Genomic DNA, 25,227 nt, shown 5'->3' with positions numbered 1-25,227 from the left:
TGGTGCTCGCTCACTTGTTTGTACGTGACACCTTAAAACTACGATTGTGACATACATAAGTAACAATTCATTGACCTCCCCCGCCCACCACCACAACTATAGTTCAATGAACTTTCACACTGCTGGGGGTCACAATTTTCGATTCGTGAGTCGACAACAACAGCAGCAGCACCAAAAACCGTTTGTATCGAGTCTAAATGCAACTCGCATCTCAACATGCTTTAGATAATTGAGGGGGTAGTATTAGGGAAGAAGAAGACTGAAATAGGATGTAGTGGGGGGGGGGGACAGGGACTAAAACGAAAATTTTTTTTTACCCAGATGAGGCCCACTCAACTATTGATCTCTTTTTTTTTAGACGTGACCTGGCCACAAATGATGGCACGACGGAAATGGTGTATTGCGTGGACATTTATATCAGCCAAATGCTCTAAACGCATGTTGATTTTAAGTGTGGAGGGAAATATCAGAGGATCCGGAGAAAAATCCACGCGACCACGGAGCGAGAGACGCATGGTAAACTCCTGTATACCAGGCGAGGTAGTTGACATCTCGCCACCGTGGGACTCACGGGAGAGGGAAGAGCGACAAGGGGAAGAGCGACACACCGCTCCATGGCCCCAGGAAAACTAGGCCAGGTACTGGCAGCCGAAACTACCGGGGAACGCCGAGTGCCAGGCCAGTCTCTGGGACAGTCTGGGCAGCACCAAATAGTCCCAGAGGCATCCCCGGGGCCCCAGGGTAGTCTCAGGATGGCTGGGGCCCATCATCAATCAATTACTGCTTATGCTTAAGGCGCCTGTAGGCTCCACAGTGGTGTGAATCTGTAAAGTCTACTTTAAAGATTCCTGCGTTGTGAGCACAATAACCGGCTTTAATCAATGAATTATCACGTGTCTATTGTTGACCCATCCATCGTGGAACCAGGTACAGCAGATGCCATCCCCACGATCGTTTTGCTTTCATCTCCACGCCCTGCGCACACATTTCAACTTTTGGCTGCACCCCAACATGAATTTGACTTCCCCTCCCCGCCCCCAAGTTCAGCTTCGCCTTCAGCCAGGCTCACTCCACTGCTGGATATGAAGGCCTCCCCAAGCGTCCGACAACTTATCACAGTGCTGCACTGCAGCAATCCCACCAGCACCTCGCGCAGACGCCGACTCAAATCGCTGCGAGTCTGCAGTTGACGACCTCTCGTGTGCATTCCCTGCCTTGGCTGCCACTCCGCGATGAGTCTCAACCACCCGCCATCGTCCCTCCTTCGCAGCGACGTACCGGCCAAGCCGCCCAACCTCGCTCTTCTTTAATGGGATGTGAAAGCGGGCACACTGTTCTGCGCACGCGTAAAAACAAACGTGTTTTTAGTGGCGTCTTTAAACTTGTTTAGAGTTTTGAAAATGAATCGGGATCAACGTGAAATAGTGAGTTGGTAGAGGGCATTAAAAAAATAAAAAACAACCGTGAAAAAGGAAAAAATTCCTTGGAAAAAAAGTTTGTTTCATCGTGTTCGTAGTACCTGCTCGTTCCAAATTGTGCAGCTCCTAGGTCGTTGGCGAGCCAAATTGTAGACATCGTAAGTGGTGTGCTTTTCCATTTATTTATTTAGACGAGGATTTTTATTGAAATGACCCCTTTGCTCGCTAGTTATTTATTTTATTAGATAACACAAAACACATGGCTCTGCTCCCAGACTCAGAGAAAGTACTCGGGTACAAAGGGTAGCCTTGTTTACAGATGCACACAATATCAAGGTTGGGGCTATGAGCATAAACCCGTCTTTCGTTTCGAGAGAGAACTCCCGCTCTTTGTTTAGTAAATGTGTTATGTATGTATTACTCAAGGAGTGATTGAAGAAGTTTTGAAGGGTAGTAAAGGTTGTTGTTGTTTTTTTAATTTTTTAACGGAAGCTTTTTTTTTAATAAATCGTTTCGTTAAAAAAAAACTAAAACAATCCGCTGAGCTTCCACAAATATCGCAGCGACGGGCAGACGCACAACAAAGGGGACAGAATAAGTCGTTCGTTCATTCGTAACGTTTCCAGAAAGAGTGCGGAATAACTTTGCTCCATCGTTGCCATCATCGGCCATGATAATTCCACTGCTGGATGAAGGCCTCCCACCCAAGCCTTCGCCATATTTCTCGAGCTCGTGAAGAAACAATCTGTCTTAGAATCTTCACGAAAGCCGGTCTCTTATTCCCAATCGCCCCCAGTGGACGTCCTCTTGGATGCGTTCCCTCCTATGATTAACGGCCCACTTGCTCACCTTGGCTTATTTCGAATACAATAATATTTTGTATAAGTTGAGTGGTGATTTCGCCGTTGGCCAGCATGAGGTTGTTGCTCTTTAATGGCCACTACCGGGCATCACGTGAGGATGATTTACGTGCTGCATCACAGTTTTGTTTTTATTGCAACTCTAATTGGATAGAACTCGTCACGTGTAGCTCATTTCAACATTACATTTGCCCACTTTTCTGCAACAATGTAGGACGTGCTGTATGCATGTTCATTGTGCTGGCGGTTAGGATATCATTTTTTCTTTTAATTTTACAAACGTTTAGCTTGCATGCTTTTATTTATCCGTCCTTTCTACTTTTCCCAAATAACTGTTATCCGTTTCACTGGCACCGAATAAACAATTATATTGGAAACCCAGTAATTGTGAGTTAAAGTGACTTAATACGAGTGGTGAGCAGTTACTTTTGCAGCACTCTTTTGCAAAATACAGTGATCTGATTAAGTATCAGCATACTTTAACATTTGTATTTATTTATCCTGTTATCAGTGTTGGGCACAATAGATAATACAGGACAGGAGTGTACCACTCCAATCTCTTGCGCGCACACAAAGACAAAGATCCCCCGTATAGCCTTACACAGACTGTAAGGGCAAGTACTGTTAGCCGGAACGGTCACGAGGGGGTGGTTGGCCAGCACCACGCCCGACCACCTTTGTCTCCCCAGTGGCGATGTTTACTACTCACCGCACCAGGTACTAATTTGAGGCTGAATCGACCTAGGGGATGCCCAGGACCAGTTTAGATAATCGTCACTGGTGTTGGCCATGAGCGGGAATTGAACTCGGGTCGCCGGATTCGTAGCCCAGCGCGCTAATCGCGACACCACCGCTCTCCACACACATACACACTTGAAAGCCTAATTATGCAAAGGACTGTAAATTAATCCCACCACTTCATGTTGAACTCTGGCATAGTAATGTGGAATTTCCACCACTGGCTCAGGACTGTAAACGGGATAGCATTCCCGCGTTTGTTCGAACCACAAACAACGTGCTTTGACTTTTGACCATTTCACCTGTAAGGTGACAATTTAACCTATAAGCAAGCCGAGGCTTGTAGCATCATCAGCACAGTGCGTTCTGTGCATATATACTACTACGCGTAGATTAAAAAGGAAAGAATTGCGGAGATGCGGTGTCTTTTGGACGGATGACTTGCGGAAACTTGCAACCGCTATAATTGTTGAGACTACCTTTACAACTCGTGCTTTCAATTAACATTTTTTTAACCGTTTTTCGTCAGGGATGAGAAAATATCAAGCATATGGCTCTTCGACCAAATCGCTGTGAATGCGTCCAATCGAAGGCACCGCGGTTGATGTCTTGCGCCACGAACCCGGCGGCCTCGGTTCAATTCCAAGCCACGTCCAGCGTCATTGGAGAGTGACATCCAAACCAAAGTCCGATGGTCATCCATTTCACCAACCCCCTCTGACCAGCGAAACAACCTCCATGACTGTCACGGCGTGGGGTGGCCTTCATCCAGCAGTGGATCGACAAGGGGATGTAGATAATAATCGTATTCGTTATCACACTGTAACGTGTAAATATGAAGGGAGCGGTTGGTGCGGAAGATAAAATAATTTGTGAACATGCGACGTTATCACTCAAGGACAGGGTTTGTTCGACACGAGTGGAGGAGTGAGCGTTCACTCGCGACTCGCCGTGCCGTCCTTTTTATGGGGCGCCTCCTATGGCGAGATGTCATCTCCCTCGCCTGGTATACGGGAGGTTGTGCATTCGATCCCGACCTTGACGCCTGTGTATATTTGGAGTTTTCATGCGTCTCTCGCTCCGTGGTCGCGTGGATTTTTCTCAGGGTTCCTCCGGTTTTTTCCTCCACATGTCGAATCGACGTGCGTTCAGAGCATTTGGCTGCAAATACATTCCACACGATAAGCCGTTTCGTTGAGCTTTCATTTGTGGCCAGGTCACCTCTGAAAAAGAGCTAATAGCTCAGTGGGATTTACTTGGTAAAATAAATATAGTCGTAAATAGTATCTCGAGCTCGTGACAAAGATGAAATCGTGTTTGGCGACCGTAAACTTTCACGAGGCCAAATGCTCTTCGAGGAACATTTCGTTTCTGTTCTTGTGATAAACCGTAGTTCCGCTTGCCATTCTTAAGACTCCGAAACTGCTCTCTCTTGTGTTCTTAATTTTCTTCAGCCATCTGTTATATTTCGGATGTTTTTGTTTTGTTGTTCGTCCTGTAACGCGCAGACACAAGGACGGCGCCTTGCGTGTAGCGTTACGTATGTACGTGGAACTTTCTTCGTGCCTTGCGTAGCCAACCGTGCTAATCGGAGGTGCGGGCTTGAACCCAATTTGTGACGCGTGCGCAGACTCGCTGCTCGATTTTTGCTTCTCTTGAAGTCCTTTTCTGGATGCGTTTCATCTTCTGCTTCAGCGACCGATCTCGCCGCCCTTCGTGGACCGCATGTCAAATCGTAGGGCATTCCCCTGTCCACTTTTTTCTGGTGTTATCATCTTGAATGACTTGACCGTGATAAATTAACTTTACCGACTTCACCACTTAGATTTGCGATTGGCAATAGGTTTGACAATTCGATTCACAGCACCCCCAATTTGTCAATATCTTGATGGATGAAGACCTGTTAGCACTGCTGGTCAGTGCCGGTTGGTGAAGGAGGGGTGGGGGGGGGCCTATGACTGGTTCAGATATCAGAAGCCACCGATGTTTCGTCATGACAAGGAATCAGGTCACCAGGCTCATAGCGCAGCACGCTTACCACGATGCCACAGCTCCTATCTGTGTTGCGACTTAAGCCTTGATTTACTTTTGCCATAAGCAGTGTTTGGAGACATGAGGCCAAATGGATCCAGTGTTCCTAAGAACTGATAAATAAGTGCTGCCGTGTTCTTCTGGTTCTTATTACCGGTAACGACAGCCCTGCTTATAAGAGGGAATACGGAAAGTTGTTAGCTGCCCCTTTTGCATGCATTTATGAGTGTTTTTCGCCAACTGCGCAACGCAATCTTTCTCCCAAGCGTTGTCCCAGAGACGCGAGACCCACTGTTACTATCAATAACGCTGCTTGTAAGAGGCAGCGTGGCAAGTAGGTTGCCGCTGTAGTTGAGTGCAACTTTGAGTGTGTTCTCCTTGTATGCGAGGGTGGTGTGGGGTTTGCGGGAGGGTTTCCCGGACACACTCCGGCTTCTGTCCGTCATGCGCACGCACACCAACGAACACACGCGTACACAAATTAACATGGCTCAATAAGGAAATCGGGTTAAGTATCCCCCAATCGGCAGCCTCTTGGAAAAAGAAGCTCAAGATCCTCTGGAGGCTTTCACGAGCAAGCGGAGAGAGCGTGATGAATACCCGCACTGTATTATTGACTTACTTACAGTGTAGTGTCATTAATGCCGCTGGCGCTTGGTCGCGTCAAATACGATTGACTCGCTGCTCTCGCGCCTCCCTCCTGCTCCCGTGTTACCCACAGCAGTTCCAAAGAAATTAGTTTTCAATCTAGATATAAAAGTGCAGAGCTCCCCAGTGGCTTCTTAATATCGGAAGGAAGAGTGCGTTCCAGACGGCCCGCAGAAGCGCATCTGAAAGCGCGTCCTCTACAAGGAGGCAACGGCGGTGGGGGTTTTTCAGTTTTTTTCCCTGACTGCTGCGTAGTAAAAGTAGGGTGGAGTGGTGGTGGCACTGTGGTTAGCACGTCACGCTGTGAACCCCGGCGCCTGGCGAACGGAGTCCATTTCACAAAGAACGTCGGCGGTGAGTGATATCCGAACCCGGTTCCTGGGGCCCCCAGCTACCCTTCACCAACCCTTGCTGACTAGCATGGCAGGAATCCAGAGGACCCGGGAGAAACCCCATCATGAGTCTTGAGAGAATAGCACTCTTAAATCTCCCCACAGATAGATTCAAGAGTCCATTTCCTGACCTTCCAACCCTTGATGTTCGCAAAGCGCCGGGCATTGAGGGCACCGTGCGTGCCCACGTTCACCCGAGGCCACGCCGTGTCACCACCCCAGTTGCGATTCTCCATTGTAGGCTCCTCACGACGTTGGGCCGGCATGTCGCCCTGCTGAACTCCTCCAGGAGCCCGGCTCGACCGGCTGATGTTTTCCGCAGCAAATGCGTCGCTCACGCAAAACAGCGGCGGACGGATCGCTCCGGCAGGGAAATTTCGAGTTTGCGCCGGGGGATGACGGTCGCAGGGCGCTGCGCCCATTTCATCTGCGACGCGCGTTGCCAAAGTCAACTCGCACGCCTTCACGATTGAGTATGTGTGAGCAAGCGAGCGAGTGAGCAAGCGAGCGAGTGAGCGCGGCTCGGCGGGGCGTTCGCCTTGTGCAGACTGCGGATGCTGGCGGAATGGCGTGCCCTACGTCCCCGTGTTCTTTTTACCCCCCCCCATTGTTTTTTTACGACGGTATTGCTCAAATTTAGTGCGCTCCATCTATATTTAACGACGTGCTGCCTTTATCTGGTAGAGCCTAGATTTTTGAGTCCGAAAGGGTTTGTTTGGGAATGGAGTACTGCTTGTGATGGGTATATACGGATGGATTGCTTTTTTTTCTTGTTAAAGTTTGGCTTGTGCTCTCAGCCTCCGTGTTTGTGTTGTTTTACCGAGTGAGGCCTCCTCTATTTCGCTTCGTTCGATGTGGGGATCCTGTTATCCACAAATCACCGCAACTAAAAAAAAAATCTCGTTATCCATGGACGATAGCGTGCGTTTGGAGCATTTTCTTCTCCATTACGATCGAAAAAAATAAGCCCACGGAGATTAGAGGTGCTTTTTGCAGATTTGATTTTGGGGGGGGGGGGGGCGCGGGGCATGCATAACAAGAGTCGCTGGGAATGTAGTTGTGGATAAAAGGAGCTTCGCTCGGTCACACTTTTATTGATGTGGCATCTGCTTCTCGGTGAAGTAAACAAAACACGTCGGCGGCTGCGTCGCGCAAAAAGGCATTGTTGAGCAGTCGATTCGTGGTAATTGTTGAGGCTCCGTGGAAAAAAACACAACAACAACAACAAAAATGACACCTACGGCGTGACTCGCTGGGGGAGTTGTGACACCACCGGGGGGGGGGTGGGGGGGTGCCACCCGAAGGCGTCACTCTGTTGATTGGTTTCCCCGCTGGTTTTTTTGTTTTGCGGCGTGTATTGAAAACCGACGGAGGGATCGCACCCCGCGTCCGAGCGAAGTCTGTGCCTTCGCGATCGTCATCCGCTCTCATCCTTTCCGTCCGCCCCCTGCGTTTGATCGCCACCGATGGGGCAGTACCCTCGGAAGTGCCACTCTGTAGAGTGAGAAGTCCCGAAGAATTCCATCGACGCGGCGACCGAACATCGCTCACCCCGTCTCCAGAGCGGCGGCAACAACAACAACCCTCGAAATGAAACCTTGTTCATTTACTGCGGGAGGGATTCAAATAATTCTCGATTTTTTCTGGCTTTGCCGCACTGCCTTTTGCTTTGCGTTTCTGTCGCCATCGCCAGCGCCGCCGCCAACCTGCGCCGGGTTACCCTTTCGTCTGGTGCCTCGGGGAGGCTGCTCGCTCGCTTGGAGGCGACCCTGTCGTCTTTGCTGTCGCCATAGCGATGGGAACGCCGGCTCAGGTTGTTCCGTGTGGCTCCTCGCTGCGCTTGACCTTGGGACGCAATGTGGGAAATTGACCTTTCCCGTGCAGCTGAACACACCGTGCCGAGGCGATCGCGTGCGTTTGCACAGCAGGGGCGGGGGGAGGGGGTGAGAAAAAAAATGGTCTTTGCGCTCTCCCCGTCTCGTGTGTTTGCCAGCAGGTAGTTTAGTAGGTGGCCTTGGCTGCATTTTCAGAATCCAAGTTTTAGGGCCCTTCCTCGATGCATTTCGTTCAATAATGCAAATTAAAGTTTCCACGTTGGCTTTGTGCAGAGTATGCCCCCCTGGTGTGTGGCGATGTTGAGAACGGGCCATACGGCTCCCACGTGTGGATCCTGTGTCCGCTAATCTCCCGCCGCGACAAATTTATATTTATTTTCTGAGTATTTGATTCAAGACGAGGCCCATAGCGACGTTCGCTGGAGCGCAGAACGAGCCTGCGTACGGTTAATTACATCGTTATTGTTATTTAGTTATATTTTATAAACCCGGCGTTATCACGGACCCTTGTCTAGAATCTCAGCCGGATGCGCGATGCGGTTAAAATTTCGCAGTAAAATAAAATTATACGATTCCCTTTAATGTACCCACTGACTTTTCGGACGCCTCTTGGAGGGTGCTCTGCGCGTGGCAGGAAGCCACTTGGAGAAAAACCCGCACGCACGGCTCGGTCAGGGGCGGCGGGGGGGGGCAGTTTTGCTCGAAGCTCCGCACAGATCGATTCACTAATCCATTGCTGTACTGCTTACTGCCAGTTCCTGTCCACCACGCGGCCTAGGCGTGTGCAGCACCAGTTGTATCCCCCGCCCCCCCCCCCCCCAAGGCGGCCGGTCTCGAATCCATGCAGCGATTTAACCAGGCCCTAATTAGCTCGATCCGATGAGCTTCGTGGCAGTGTGGGGGGAGGGGAGATTTTGGTCGCGAGCCAAATTGAATCCTAGATTTGAAGCTTTCGTGACTGCAAGGATTCATACTCTTAGTTTTTTCGGTAAAGTCACGTAGGTAAAAAATGAAATTAAAATTAATAAAAGTAATAATAGAAATAAAAGAATAAAAAATCACGACGTTTCGGAGGCAACACAAGTCTTTGTCATCAGGTGGGACCGTCAATTGAAGTTGGGTATTGCGAGAAGGTGGTGGTGAGGGGGGGGTCGTCGTCCTCCTCATCCTCCTGCTGTTCCGGAAGTGTGGGTCCCCATGGCTTAACCCCGACAGGGTCAGACGATCCGGCGGTTCAGTCGCCGGGAGACCGTGGCTTGGTGTGGCGTCAGAAAGAAACTCCCAGGGCGCTGTCGGAAACATTGCACGTTGAGACGGAATACCCTCGCCAAAGTAGTGCTGCGCGTGTACATTTTATAGACCCACCGCCACCGCCACTACGACCACGGGATGAAGTGTGTACGTTGTATCGACCGCTCGCTAAAAGCATGCGCAATTTCGTATTCATAGCGGGGAAATGCTGTTACTCGGTGCACACTCTGGTGTATAGGGTATGCAGTATATATATAAAACTTGTGGTGTATATTCAGCTGATAAATATAAACACACTCCGCCGTGCTCTCTTGCAGGGATTTCGTTTCAATGGAGACCTGTACGCTCTGTTGTCTGTGCGCTCCATGTAGTCATGTGTACGTGTTTGTTCTCTGTACATAACCACGTGTATGTTGTGGACAGTAGACTCTACTGTCCCCGCACTTGGTATACATTGCTATGTTGATGAGACTCATGAAGTCAAAACTGGTCCAGGGTTTATGTTGCTTAAACAAATGGTGCTAAAACCATTGATCCGGAAAACCAATGGGGGTGGGGGGGTGACGGTCATTGGTGTTGTTTTATTTTATTGTTTGATGGCAACATGGCTTATTGGTCTTTGTCAATCCACTGCTGGCTTAAGGCCTTACTTCCACATGCACGGGGGTTGTTTGACCATACTTAACCACATCGGTCAGTGCTGGTCTTGCACTGGGCAATCCCCAGGATGGCTACAGATAAAAACTCGATACAGATGTTCGCTGTGGATAGGGGTCGATTTTAGATGGCCTAGCCTTTAGCACATTGCAATTGAAGCACTGTGCCGGTGTTTATTTACGTATTATTAATCACCAACAACCATCGAGGCAATGCACAATGCATATTGTACATGATTGCGCAGTTATTTTTTTGTCAGCTGGATAATAGGCACGTTATAACGAAGCTTCAGCTCGTCGATTTAAAATTATTTCTCACACTCGCGACAAACGCAACGGAATCCTGCGCGCGTGAATGTATTTTTTTTTACGTGAAAGAAATTCATGCTAACTGTATGCTCTATAATTTGTGTTCAATTTAACGTATGTTCAACCTGGATTGAACAAAAGTGTTCCGGTGAGAGAGAATAAACAACAATAAATACAAGCGAGATGGAGGGATAATTGATTATTATGATATTTCCCCCCCTCCCACCCATGCGTAACAATCAATCAAATTGCTCAGATGGTTTGGGGATGGGGGGGGGACCATGATGGTGAATAGCTGACATGCCCCTGCTTGCTTAGCCAAGCAGGGTGGTCAGCCTGTCGGCCGAGCCATGTCACACCGAGCCAATGGCTCGGTTCCTGGCACGCGTGTCCTGTCAATTCATTTACCAAAGCATCTCATCCACTGTGTCGAGGACTGCTGGTGCCTTGGCTCGAGTGAGCGACTTGCGCACTGGTATAGCGACGGTCGACCGTTGAATTACGGCTACTCCCAGATTTCCCTTGCAGGATAGACGGTGAATCTCAGATGGCATGCCACCTCTAGAAATGTAGGACGTTTAAATGATTTAATCGAGACATTTAATTGATTTATATTGGTTTATTTCCGACCCACTGCTCAACGATCCTGGCCACCCAGGTTCGATGCCGGTCCATGCGGTAGGTCCCCCCGGCAATTGAATCACAGCATGGGTCACAGGGCCTGATGAATCGCAAAAAAATGTAGCGCAGGAATCGCGTGGGATTTTATATTTTCCAAACGTTGTTTCGCAGCATATTTGTGCGATACACAACAGAGCCCGTTTTATCACCATGTCTAAATCAGGCTGCGTTGGTCAATGTAATTTGTTGCAACATATAACACCGGTGGCATTCAAGGGGTGTAGGATAAAAAAAAAATCAAACTTGATAACCAGCACGAGATAATTGTGTACAATGTTTGGATATTTTGTCTTTTTGTTGTTGATAGTAAGGCACATGAAGTAGATCGAGGATGGAGTAAGTTAATACATTTGCCGTGTGGCCATCTGTGAGCACTGTACTTTGTACAATTCAAATAAAACCATCGCACACATGTGGATTGTCATGCGTTTCGACGAAGCCCTGCATGGGTTATCTCAAAAAAACAACCCAATAATCTACACGGTGGGTTATCAGGCTTTTTCAGGACACCTCTCGATTTCAATCTGTTGCTGGCCTGGGTTTCCTTGAGCTTCACTGTGCCTAAAATGATTAACAGCGGGGCGCTGCGGTGGCTAGGAGATGTTAACTCCCTTGCCAGGTATACAGGAGGTCGTGGGGTTCATTCCCGACCCTTATGCATGTTTATTTGGAATTTGCATGTTCTCCCTGTGGTCGTATGGAATTTTCTCCGGGTCCTCCGGTTTTCCCCTCCACATTTTAGAATCATGTGTTTCAGAGTATTTGGCTACTATACATTTTCCTCTTGATAAGCCACTAAATTGAGCTATCATTTGTGGCCAGGTCACTTCTGAAAAAAAGAGTCATATAGCTCAATAGGCCTGACCTGGTAAAAGAAACAAAAATGTGTTCAGTTTTAATGGTTTAGTTTTAGTAACACGAACTAAAGAGGCTTCCAAAGCGCTCACATTTTACGCACCATCCCCGACATTGGCAGGCGTTATCCAGCAAGGCCCGTGGAATCTAAATGGACATCTTTGTCCGATATAAATATTTTCTTAGGTCTTTAGAAAGGTAAACGAAGGCCGAAGGCAGCGAGGGGGGGGGCGGTGGACGTTGCGTTCGTGAGATGTGTGTCCACCGTCAGCTGTTGATGCCTACAGGGTGGTACTGTACCAAACGTCACGGGGGGGCGGGGGGGGGAGCAAGTTTGAACCTGAAAAGTTTTCAGGTTTGATCACTTTTTTTCCGCCTCTCCTTGGCGAGTTCCTTTTGAGCTCTAATATTGACATTGCGGCCTGTTGCCAGCGGCGTTAAAGCCGGTCCCCATCACGTGCCCCGGATCGAACTCCTTCGTGCGCGGCCGTACTTAGGGGCAAGTGCGTCCCGCTGTGTTGGGGAGGGGGGTCTTAAACGTCTAAAAACATTTTTGCGCACCTGAAAATCGTATGGGCTGCTGGAAACGGTGCCTTAAAAAAATAATAAAATTGGCAATTCGATTGCGGGGACCTGAATCACTCGAGAGGTTTTTTTTTGTTTGTCGGAACGCGAGAGCCTGAATCACGGCGAGATTAAGTCGGCGTGGAGCCGTGGGTGCGTTGGAAGGGTGTGACGACGCATTGATCAGGCTCGCGATTCTACAAGCGTTGGATGGCGCCTGCGTAAATCTGTGTCCCGTCCCCCCCTCCCCCCCACATTTACGTGCATTGTATGTAATGGATTCTTGTTGTCATTACTGTAAGCCATTAGTGGAAAATAAATGTTAATGGAATATTTATGAATTGAATAGCGGGAACCACCACCCCCCACCCTTCCCCACCAAATTGTGAAAATGAATCTGATCACTGTGGTGGGTGAATCATAGCCTCCTCTAGCAATATCCCGAATACGATGTCAAACTGCATCCGCTGATGGTGTCACCCTATAAAAGACCGCCGATGGAAGGCAAGAGGAAACCTGCTTCTTTCTCCTTTCCTGGTCATGACTCAAGAACTCCAGCACAGGGTGGGGTGTTGTGCGATGTGGAAGGGAGGGAGGGGGGCCTGACCGACCGACCGGCCGGCATCTAATCGGATGGAATGGGATGGGCAGGGAGCTTGAGCCAGGGAGCTGCCCTTGGGCAGACAAACTCAACAGCAAGCATGCGGGCAACACAATACTTAATGCTGCTGCTGCGGCCCCGTTGCACGGGTAGAGGAGTTGAGGCCGTGTGGCTGTGTTGCCCTGATTTGAGAGAAAGGCGCACGCGTGCGTGCGTATGGCAGTCATCATCGTGGGGAGTGGTTGCGGTTAGCGCTATGCTGCGCTACGAACCCGGCGGCTCGAGTTCAATTCCTGCTCACGGCCAACGCCCGTGACGATTATCTGAACCGGTCCTGGGTCGACTCGCCCTCATATGAGTACCTAGTGAGGTGTGTAAAATCGTCGTCACTGGGGAGACAAAGGCGTTGGGCATGGTCCTGGCCACCCACCCCCTCGTGTACTGTGCCGGCCTTCATTGGTGCTCGCTAACAGCACTTGACCCCCTACGGTCTGTTACAGGTTCTCCGGGGATCTTTGTCAATGTGCGTTTGGTTTCAGTGGAAGTGCGTGATGTGATAGATGTGCACCGACAAATGAGCGCGGCGCTCACGGGTTCTTTCATGTTCTAGTTTTCCGCACAAATTATGACGTTCCGGCCTTTTACACCGCAGTCGCCCCGTGCTGTTTGACAGCACGTGCAGTATCTGCTTATTATTGTCCTGACGGCCGCGCTGGCTGGCGCACAGCTGTGGCACCGAACAAGCACGGCGAATAACTCCACCCGCCGTTGTAAATTAAGTCATCGCGCGCAACTGCGTGCGTTATGTCAATTCGTGACCATTTTACATGTTGTTGCGTCGGGGCGAAACGACCAAATCGCACGCAATGTGCCCCCTGATCTTGTCACACCTCGAAAGCTAAGCAGGGTTAAGCCTGGACGGTGCCTGCATGGGAGACCACCACTATGCACAAGCAGGTAGCTATAGCGCTTGCGGGGCTGACGTGGTGATCAGTAGGGGGCAGAGCAGAAACATTCCATTGTCGATCTGTGCAGTACTTCTATGCTTCCTCACGGCTGTGCTCCCCGCCTCGCGATCACCAACCCGCGCTGCCCAGCGTGGTGAACTATGGTCAAACAACCCCCCCCCCCCCCGCCCCATACGTCCCACGCAGGCATGGGGTAGAAGGCCCCTCTCTGTCGAGATTATTCAGAAAAAATATTTTTGAAACGCACACGCTCGCTCTGTGTAACATTTTGCTGCTGCTGCGGCGGCGGCGGTCGCCGTCGGAATTTGAACTCGCACGGCAAGGCACTGGATGGAGGGAATCAACGCGGGTACGTGTGACCGGGTGTCCACGTAGCCGCGACGACGATCGTCCCCGTGCAGTCATGACCGGCGGTCACGGGGGGGCCGAGAGGGGTCACGGGGGGGCCGAGAGGGGTCACGGGGGGGCCGAGAGAGGTCACGGGGGGGCCGAGAGGGGTCACGGGGGGGCCGAGAGGGCTCGCGGCGTGTAAACATGCGCCTTGATGAGGCCGACTCGCAGCAATGGGCTCACTCAACTTTGCGTAGGCAAATAGCACCCGTCCATCCCAACTGTCCGTCCGTCCGTCTGTCTGTCCGCTCCCCCACCCCTTAACCAGCACAACTCATATGAGTACCTGGTGAGGTGTGTAAAATTCGATTCGTAAGTCCGTTAAAATGACTATATCTTTATCGTTAAAATACCACTATATTACTCCTGTTGTTGAGGTCATCTTTGCCGATGTTGCCATCGTCGCACCCGCCCACCCCAACACACACCACGTTCTATTCGGTCCCGTCTTTTATCGCCAAGTGTCATGCACGTGCCTTTGTTTTTTGCAAACATGGGCAACGTGGATCTCGGCAGAAATTAAATTAATGTTTAAACGAGCAAAGGTCCGTTTCCTTGCCAAAATATGAAATGTAATGGGGTTTTGGTTCGTCCGTATATCGACTTTCAGGTTAAATGTTTTTTATCATAACATTTGTTTAATGCAGGAAAATCCCGGACTGCTTTTTATTTCTCTGTGCCTCATCAGCAGGGGGGTGTGGCCACCATTAACAAAAGGCAGTCTATTGTTTATAGGCGAGAATCCTCTGTGAACATTAATTTGAGATGGTTACTTATTCCGAAAGATTATCAGTGGATCTATGTGCTGGCAGTAATGCGCAAATGGCCTCTTGAGAATTGCGTCACGGGGTTCTTTAATATCCACCGGTAGATAAATATGCCCATGAGTTAGCTTTCACATCAATGACCATCAACATCATCATCATCAAATCTTTCTTTGAAACTAAGTGAGAGACCCCCCCATCGAGACTAAACATTTCATGTTCACGGGAGACATGGGTCGTGAAACAATACGTAGCGCGTCATGAAAGATCAAAAACGGCAGCAACAAAGCAGAAATATGAGCCAAAACAGGGGGGAGAAAAAACCTAAAAAAATACGCAGCATCAAGCAAGACAAAACAATTTCAGCGGGATTAAAGTTTAAAAATAAAAGTTGTCATTTCAAACAAAATTCAAATACAATTGTTTGGGAGGTAATGTTTAAAGAAAAGATCCCACTCGCATTCAATATTGTCCAAGCATTGATTTCAAAGGCTCATTAAAAACTGGGAGCATAATGATGCATTGATTGGTCAATTAAAATAGATGTATTTTTTACAATCGCGAAAAACATGCGTCGAGTCACGCGTGTGAAAATGGATTATTTTCGATTCGTAAGCCTTGCATGTAACAAGCTCACGTGACCCCCCCCCCCCCCCATGATCTGTGCCGCTTGTAGTCCGTAAATTCACCACAATTAATACAAATATAATCGGGTCTACTTGAATTTAATTGCGATCCGCTCTCGAGCAGGAGAAATCGTTGCAAGATTCGGAAACCGACAAGGAGGAGAGTGCTCTTTTAAATGTATCATTATAATTTGTAGCTCTTTATCAGTCCACTGCTGGATGAAAGCCTTGTCTCCTTCGTGTCAATCATGGGATTCTTTGAACTATACCTCACCATGCTGGTCTCCGCAGCTTAGTGAAGGCATGGGGAAGCACAGAACTGTTTCAGTCCTTAGCACCATGCCCAGCGGCCTTTGTATCTCCAGTACTGATGTGTTTTCATACCGTACCAGGTGCTCGTATAAGGCTGAGATAACTTAGGTGAATGTCCAGGCTTGACTCGCGTATCGCTAGTCAATCCTGGTTGTCAAACCCGGTGACCTGTCAAACTCAGGTCACCGGGTTTCGTAGCGTTTTGCGCTCACCGCTGTGCCACGCTGCAAACCCTCCGCTGCTGTGCGACACTATGAACCCACCGCTGTGTGCCACACCACAAATCTTCCGCTGTGCCACGCTACATGCTCCCCGCTGTGCCACTGAACCCACCGTTCTGCCACTGAACCCACCGTTCTGCCACGCTACGAACCCACCGCTGTGTGCCACACTACAAATCTTCCGCTGTGCCACGCTACATTCTCCCCGCTGTGCCACTCTGTGAACCCACCGCTCTGCCACGCCACGAACCCGCCGCTGTTCGAACAGCGCCCTTCATATGAACGCAATCGCATCGCGGTATCGTTCCGTGTACAGAGAGCATCTTGGTGGACGATCGACTGCCCCCCCCCACCCAGCCCGCTCCTCTATGATGGCATGATGACAGACTCGGGCAGTTGGGGGGGTGAGGGGGGGCGGCTCGCGCGGCTCCACGTGGCTGTGGCTCCGTTGCTTGTGCCGACAGACAGGCGGACCAGCTGCGCGCTTGTCCGTGTCTCTCCTCCCGGCGTCTAATTGAGCTGGCGTCAGCCGCCGCCTGCGAACAGGGGGCCTCGCTTCCGCGGCTGCCATAGACTGGAAGCCGTCGTCGCATGTGCGTGGGTGTGTTTTTTTTTCGAGCTTTGCAAGCTCGTTTTCCATTTGCTGTCAAAATTGCGCCTCCTGGCACACTGCCCCTTCTGTTTTGGCAGCATTCCCAGTTCTTGCTGGTGCGTGATTGCGTCCTGTCTGCCTGCCTGCCTGCTTGTGCGTGTACACAAGTGTGTTGTTTACAAACTGTGGGGTGTGTGAGAGATGTACGGCCGCACTTGTTGTTATTTTAATAAATAAACGCCCAATTGCCCGTGCATCTTCACCACAGAATGGGCTTGACCTATATGAGCGAAACGCGACGTGCCGTGTTTATTTGACCGGCGTGTTTTTTTTCATCTTTTGTCTGGCCAAAAGGACAGCCCAAACGTCGAGTGAAATGTGTACATAATCTAAAACTTGAGAAGCTTTGCCCGGGGAAGATTATCTTGTCCTCCTGCCCCGTAGCTAACCGCGCGACATATCCGTCGTTCACACCTGACCGGCATTTCTCCGCGATGGAGACGCTAACGGTTGAAGTGGCTGCATGTTGGGGGGGGGGGTGATGCCACTTCCTGTGAATGTCACGACGTGACCTTGAGCGAGAGGGGGGGGGGGCGACTGTTGCCTGTAGCCCTGACCGCGCCTGCCAAGTCCCAGCAGTTTAATGCCGGTTGGTTAATCTATCTAGCAGGCGCACACGCGCGCAAAAAAACAATCTACTCCAGGTGGCAGATAAAAAGAAAATGCTGTCCCCTCCGCGCCCTTGATAGCGGGAACGTTTGAGATGAGCAGCTGCTTTTTTGTCTCCTCGCGTTCGCAGAGTGAGGAGGTCGGGCAAAGAAGCGTTTCCGAGGCAACAAGAGCGGCGGACATTTTCGTCGTCGCCCGCACACCCACGGAGGCGGCCGGAAGATGGGGCGGAAAAAGATACAGATCGCCCGGATAACGGACGAGCGCAACCGACAGGTGAGGGCAATCTACCGCGGGGGTGCCGCCACTGTCATTCTTTTGGGGGGGGGGGCGGGTGGTGGTTGCCGCGGTCGACCGAGGAAATTTGCCGCGGCGAGCCCGGTCCTGCAACCGGGCCGCCGACTCGCGCTCGGCCCAACTTAGAGCTCAACTTAAATCGGCTGCCGCGTGATTTAAGCCGGGCTGAGTGTGCGGTGGCGCAAATCCAGGGATTGGTTTATGGGGAAATTGCCCGACTGTCCAGTGTGGAGAATTTAACCCTTCAACTACCCGTTTGGTAACACTTCCCTCGCACGGGTAGTGATCGTGGTGGTGGTGGCAGGACTAGGTCCTGCCCACATCGATTCTGCGATGGGAACTCCATGGGCTCTGGTTGGGCCATCCGTGGGGTAAAGGTTATGGTGCAGACCTGCAATTGCTTTTTGCACACCACTGCTACCAGACGGGGCCCTCTGCCCGTCTGGCCGCAGAATTGCCATAATGGGAGATGGAATCGAACCACCACCACCACGCAACAGTTTCCACCCCCCCCCCCCCTCCCTGCAATCTGCGGGGCTTGTGGGAACTGCTTGGCCACTCTTGTGGCGAGATGTTAACTCCCTCGATTCCAACCCTGATTCTTGTATATTTAGAGTTTGCGTGTTCTCCCCCTGGTCGCGTGGATTTTTCTCCGGGTCCTCCGTTTTTTTTCCCCATTCACATTTAGAATTGACGTGCGTTTTGAGAATTTAGCTGGTATAAATTTCCACATCGTAATAAGCCACTTGGCCGAGCTATCAATTTTTGGCCAGCTCGCTTCTGAAAAAAGAGCTAGAAATCTCCCCGCGGGGCCTTACCTCGGCGGAAAAACAGCAGTGGTCGGGCAAATCCAATGGACAGTGATGATCGCGCCACGGACGCGTTGAAAACCCGTGTGACAAAGCCCATCGCCCTGGACACGGGCGGATGTTCCTTCATCACCTGTTCGCGTTTCCCCGCGGGATCGTGACGCTCGGGAATAATTTGCGGCGACACTTTAATGAAGCTCGCGTCCGCCACCGTCACACGGGGGCCTCTCAGGCTCTAGTGGCTCAGCGTCCCCCCCCCGCCCGCCCGAGCGAAGAGTGGAAGAGTGCCCCCCCCCCATCCCTCTTTGTGCCTCTCCGCGCTCGAGCACTAGAATTTACACGGCAAGTTGGAGGGCACGCGTTGCGCAGATCACAGTCGCCGGGTCCATTAGTTTATTAATTCTTTGAAAACCGCGACCTTTCTGATTAAAAGAAGGCGCGCGGGCGCGCGCGCGGATGTGCGCATCTCGTTTTGTTTTGGTGATCGTTAAGTGGCTCGTTGGCCGATTGCATGATTGCACTCATCTTTGGCGGGCTCGCCGCGCGTGCGTTCACGTCCCTTTGAACCCCTTTATCATTTTTTTAATTGGCGCGCTGCTCTCCGATGTTTCTCTGATTCACAGGGGTTTTTTTTTTTCAAAATCGCATCCATAGGAACAACAGACAGTTTAATGCTTATTACCCAAAATCGGCCGTTCTAACTGTTTCCGCTCAGGACACCGTTTACGCCGTGCGCCGCCCTGCGCCCCCTTGAGAGTGGCGTTTTGATGGCGAGCCCCCGCTGCGCTCTACTCTCGGAGATCCGGGTTCATTATCTGGCTATGTTTGCTCATTACCAGTGGCAATCATCGGTGGCAGGGGTTGAGACCGTGAAAATTTGACTTCATTTTGAGTAACCCCCCCCCCACCCCGAGTATCTCAGTTTACCCACCTTTCCCAGGATTTCAAACGTAGCATCTCGGAGAGAGACTGCACAACAACAATAACTCAAAGAGGAAATGGCCACCCTTCCTCAAGCAGGGCTCGCCTGACAAATATAACTCTCAAAAGAAGGCCTCATCCTCAGGCAAGAATTTTAATCTACGCAATTATTGTAGGTGGACAGTGGCAGGTCATGGATCAGAGAACTGAGACCAGCGCTGAAAATAAAACGAGGTTTGAGCCCAGATTTCAGCCGCCCGCGATTAAGCCGGCTTCTCAACTGGAGCGAGGCGACCATCTGAGAAGTGCTGCTACGTCTGCTTCTGAAGGCCGTTGTCCTGCGCATGGGGGGGGTTGGGTTTTGGTGGGTCACGGCTCGGCGAAATTCCCAAGCGGGCGCTTCATCTCGCAGCATGATGCTGATGGCATCATTGTAAATAAAATGTTGAGAGGGAAAAAAATACCGCTACTACTATGACGACGACGACCACAGTATTGGGCTCGGCGCTCTTACGGCTTTTAAGCGCCCCCCCCCACCCCCCGCCACCCCGAGCCACACGTCCACTTCCGGCCCTCGGCGGATCCATAGTTCCGCGGCGATCTGTTCGGAGATAGAGACACCGCACGCGTCCTTGCGAATCTATTCCCGCCATGCGCGGGGGGCGGGGGGCGGGGGGGGGTGAGTAATTAATGCATTAAGAGCGTCCATTCCATTTGCAAGAAAACCATAATGGCAGACGCCACCGTGGTGACCCTTGCTTGATGTGCGGGGGTTGTGGCTCAACGCCGCACGTGCCCCCTCCCCCCCCCATGGTATTGGACGTGGGGGGGGGGGGTGTGAGTGGGGGGGGGCCCAACTAAGAAGCTGTAAGTGAATGATTCTGGAATGGGATTGAATTGCAGTGGAGAAAATCCCTGGATAAACTGCTTTCAGTGATGGGATTTGCAGGAGGTGCTTGGGTGAAATGTGCAGTCTCTCGCATCTCCTCGCTCACGGCGGCGCCACCACACCTCGTGGATTTTTTGAGCCCTCCGGAAAAGATTTTTCTCTTTACCCATTCCCCCCCAACCCCTTCCGCCAGAGTTTAGTAAACATTCACGGTTTCGGAACATCAATGTGGCAACAGCATGTCTATCCAGCAGAGGGGCGCGTCTTGATGTTAGGGATGAGCCGAGGGAATTACAGCGGAACGGTGAGGCATTGAAGGCCCGTGATGACGCACGGAGGGGCTGGCTGGAACCCACACGCGCGTGTGTTGGAAATCTGCGGAATTCACACGTTCGGCTGCGCTACGCAGATTTTTATGTTTTTTTTAAACAACCTTGCCCCCCCCACCCCCGCTCAACCTCTTCCCTTCTCCTTTGCTCACCGCCGACAACAAAATCTATGCACGCCGTGTCAATTTATACATCAGCGTTTACTTGGCATGCAAGTTTGTACTGTAGGTGGGGTGCATCATAACACTAACATGACCCAGTTTGGCATTTTGGCACGACTTAAAATGGAGAACTTGCCGGAAAAGAATTATAGAAAATGTAATTATTTTTAACGCTCAGCCTAGAGGCATTCTCCAGGTTAAGCTTGAAATATGTGCATTTTTTTGAGAGACTTTTTTGGCCACGACTCATTTCTGATCAAGTATGATGCGGAAAGGCAATAGCGCGCATATTTAGCGTCTTATTTTGAAATAAGAGTAAGGTTATTTATTTACATTGCTTGGAAATAAACGTTTAGTGACCGAGGTTTTTGTCTTCTACCCAATGGCTCTCCCCACCTCAACCGCAAATCTGCCGCAGCACGCTCCCCAAGCGGAGGTTTAATCACGGGCAAAGGTGCGGAACGGAACGGACTGGACCAATAAAATCGCGTACACTGACGTACGGCGGCGGCGGCACACTTATCAGCTCGCGAGGTTTAAGTTCAGCCGATTGTTTTCGGTGGGATTTTCGTGCTTGGAGACGCCTAAACACTGTACTTTACCGCGGAGTTGCCACAGCCAGCATTCGTCGCCCGCGGACCGCGACTTCAGAGGCCGTAGAGTCCGTGGGTGCGACACCTGCCCACGGCTCGTCACGTCGTCCGCCCCATGAGATTTTCGGGGTTTTTTTTTTTTGAAGCGCACTACTATCAACGGCTACAAAAATAATAAACACACGCGGAATTCAAACGCGGCTCCGGCGTGTGAATCTTTTGCTTTCATTTTGCACAAAAAAAAGAAGAAATGTCGTGAAAAAAAAGAGCTCGCCACAAAAAAAAACAAGGCACGGCGTAAAGGTCAAGTTGTGAAGGCATTGGCAGCTTTTGTTCATGTGTGTGGTGGGGGGCGGCGGGGGGGGGGGAGAGTGGGGATGGGGGGGGAGGAGGTGGTGGTGGTGACGGGTTGACCCCCATCCTCCCACTGTCCCCCCCCCACCCATCTCACCTCCCCCACCACCTTGCCACGGCCACCCTCCTGTGAAGGAACCAAGCGCTCGCGCTGAAGGTGACCCACACGCCCTCCCACCTGCTCCGCGTACTGCCAGCTACGCGCCTCCCGGGGGGGGGGCGGAGTCTCCTGGTGGCCCGATGGGCGGGGCACATGGGTGGGCGGGGCTGCCAGGGCTTTACCGCATCACAAAACATCGATCGAAATGTCGGCGATTATGCTCTCGACACCTTTGGCGAGTCTTGCGTGTGATCGTCGATTCGTTTTCAATTCGTGCGCGGGCAGGGCGGTGGGGCGAAGTGATTTCCGCACGCCGCTGTGACCCCGAATTCGATTCCCATCTGAGGGGGGAACGTCGGTGGCGAGTGACGTCTGAACAAATCCTCGGCCTCCTCGAGATCGCTTTAAAAATGTGACACGTGGTGCAGTGTGCAATATAGACATGAGGATTTATGAGGCCACACCTTGCACTGATAATACTTAGTGAAGCTGAAACCACAATGGTCTCGCACGGACGATCTTTACTTGGAATAATTTTTTTTTACACGTAAACCCAGAAGAGTGGCCGGACAGAGGTTACGGTATTTACGTATTTCACAACGGTGACAAAACGAAGCCTGCCCACTTGCTCGCGTGGCTATCGCTTGGGCTAGCGGAGTATGTCCGTCGATGAATCTCCGATGTAAACATATACGTTACCCCCCCCCGCCTCTTGATTCCCCCCCCTCACCGCGCTCTTTAGCTCAGGTACAGCAACCCAAGTAGCTTCACAGTGCAGAAAAAAACTACTGGGTGATGTTTCGGGCAATGGCCTGCACGGATGCGCTGTACAGAAGCCCTGTAGCCGACTGAAACAGAGTCATTTCGCAGTTTGCGTGTGTTCAGTTCAGTCGCGACATCGCACGACTCGACAAGCCATCGTGTTGTTGCACACCGAGGAGAAAATAAGAATTAAAAAAAGTGCTGAAAAAAAAACCATCAGAAACTTGTCGAGGCTTGTTCGTGCAGGAAATGCAGGGAAACTGCAAAAGCGTGTTCGATTTGGTATTTTGGAATTTTGCTTTAATGACTTCCCTGGGGGATGCCCTAACAATTAACTGCCTTGTACGTTTCAGGTACAACTGCGTTTTGTAAAATAAATAAATAAACGACTTGACTTTGCGTCCCAATAATACTGCGATTGTTCCGAAGCGCTGGTTTTCATTATGTTACTTACATTTTTTGCGCCATCGTTTCCTTACGTACGTGTTCGGAATTTTTCTGTTCTCGCTATTTCGGTTAATCCGCTATTGATGTAACATGTATGCATTTTTACAAACGTTATTGATTTCAACTGTGCTATGACTTCCGAGCCATTGCCAACCCCACACTGTGACCAGCTTGGTGAAGTATGGTCAAATAACCTTGCTCAACACCCCCACCTGAGAACCCACACGGGCGTAGGGGAGGCGCTCATCCAGCAGCAGATTGACAAAAGGGCTGTACGTATGTTAATTGTCACAAAATGCATGAACAGACGGGTTACTGTGCTGTTGAGGTATTTATCCCCATCTGCTGCTTAGCCCCAAGCTTAAGTCATTGGTTTAGTATGTACTCTGCTCACTATTCGTCGCCTTCTGCTTTGCGCCGTCTTACCGGCTACACAGGAAGGCGGTCACAGACACACACAGGGGTGCAACCGTCCTACGTAGCTGGTAAAATAAAAACAACATTGTTTAGTTGTAGTTCTAGAGTTACTAACACAACGACACACACGTATCTCTCCATACGTCAGTAGTAGTTTGACGTTAGGATACACGTACAATGCAGTCATGGTGACGTTGAAAGGGATGAATATGCACACTTCTATTTCTCTAAAATCAGCTCAAGCATCCAGCAAATCACGTGACCTCAACGTGGCCACACCCACTGACGAACCCCTCCCCCTCTCCCTGCCACCCACTGTGAAAACAGACGCTGCTCCTCCCTCTGTGTGGCAGCGTCCAGGCCCTCACCATTCTTCTATTTCTGAGCCTTTTTTTCCGTTCATTTTTTTCATTCCTTTACCTCGTATTTACCTCTTGTTACTTTACCGCTTCCTTTTCCATTCTTCCTCTTCTCTCCCTTTCACGTTACTTTTTCTTTTTCCATACATTCTGTCCTTGAACTTTACTCCCCTGCTCCGTCGTGTGCCCGTGGATGTTAACAACATATGAAAATAATAAAAATAAAACATAATAAGATAATTCTCACGACGTTTCGGCCACAGCGCAAGCAGCCGTCCTTGCATTGTGTCCGAAACGTCGTGAGAATTATTTTATGATGTTTTATTTTTATTATTTTATTATTTCCCTTCTACGTGACTTTACCGAAAGAACCAAGAAGATGAATCCCTGCAGTCACGAAAGCTTTAAATCGAAATTTAACATGTGAAAACTGTCATAATTCAGCCGACCGTGTCTCTACTCGGCCAAACGATAACTCCATAAAAACATTTTGTATGCTTTCCAGGTCCCGGTAATGCTCTCTCAAGGTCAGATCATACTCTCAAAAAACCCCAACTTGCATTTTCACAAGCGGATATTTATTGCCAACTGTTGGTGAATTGCCCATCATTGTATTACTTTTGGTTCCCCAGATTTAATTGGATTAAAAACGAACAACTTTGAAATAAATGAAGATTTGTGTGCGATGATCACAGGACAAAGAGAGCAGCATTGTACAGAACTGTTGCTGCGCATTAATGGCGCAGCTTTGGCTCTTGCGTTGGGGACCTGAGAAAGAGACAAGGCAACGGAATTTGTGCATGCGCACGCACGGACACGCACATGTGCACGGAGGCGTGTGTGCGTTCGTGTCGCTCTCTAGGCCCCGACGAAACAGCAAAGCCCTGGCGTGGCAAACCGAGCCTCGGATGACAGCCGGGAGTTTCGACACGTGTTTGTGCAATCCTGCCTTCGTTAGTCGGGCCTTTCTTTCCAAACAAGGTTCTTGGTTTCTGGTTTCCGCTCGGCACATTTTCTCGCCGACGGCTTTCCAACAAAAATGTTTTGCTCGTGTCCCTGGCACAAAGCGCGGTTTGTGGAGCTCGAGGAGACCTTATGGAGCGCGCGAGGAAGTTCCCTGAGGCTTGATGTCGATGTTTTGACAACTGCCTCGGTAAGAGTTCAAGCATTTAACCAACTGCCCGAGACCTGGCCCGCGGAGCCACTTGCCCCCGCACCGATGGCACACTCGTATTGCGAGTCAATCAAGCTCCACGTGCACGGCCAGGTGAGATCATCCTTCAGAAAAAAAATTACAAAAAAAATAACAACTTGACTTTAAAAAAAAAGTCAAAATGTCAGTCTCTTCAGACCAGCGCAAGCGTTGGGCGGCGCTCTTTAAGATCTCGTGGCAGTCCTGAAGTTCAAC

At 50.3% G+C, this 25,227-nt stretch overlaps 1 protein-coding gene across 5 annotated transcripts in view; it reads left to right on the top strand.

The window, feature by feature from the left end:
* MEF2C (myocyte enhancer factor 2C) overlaps window positions 1–25,227 on the top strand; it is an 88,838-nt gene that overhangs the window by 14,503 nt on the left and 49,108 nt on the right. For all 5 annotated transcript variants that reach the window (XM_078854824.1, XM_078854822.1, XM_078854821.1 and 2 more), the window contains exon 2: window positions 17,512–17,657. In XM_078854824.1, coding sequence (XP_078710950.1) covers window positions 17,604–17,657 — 54 coding nt within the window. In that variant the 5' untranslated portion in view covers window positions 17,512–17,603. The remainder of the gene's footprint in view (window positions 1–17,511; window positions 17,658–25,227) is intronic.

This window comes from Lampetra fluviatilis, chromosome 3 (assembly GCF_964198595.1).
Source record: "Lampetra fluviatilis chromosome 3, kcLamFluv1.1, whole genome shotgun sequence".
In the NCBI taxonomy this organism is placed as follows: domain Eukaryota; kingdom Metazoa; phylum Chordata; class Hyperoartia; order Petromyzontiformes; family Petromyzontidae; genus Lampetra; species Lampetra fluviatilis.
This window is presented reverse-complemented; position numbering and strand designations above follow the sequence as displayed.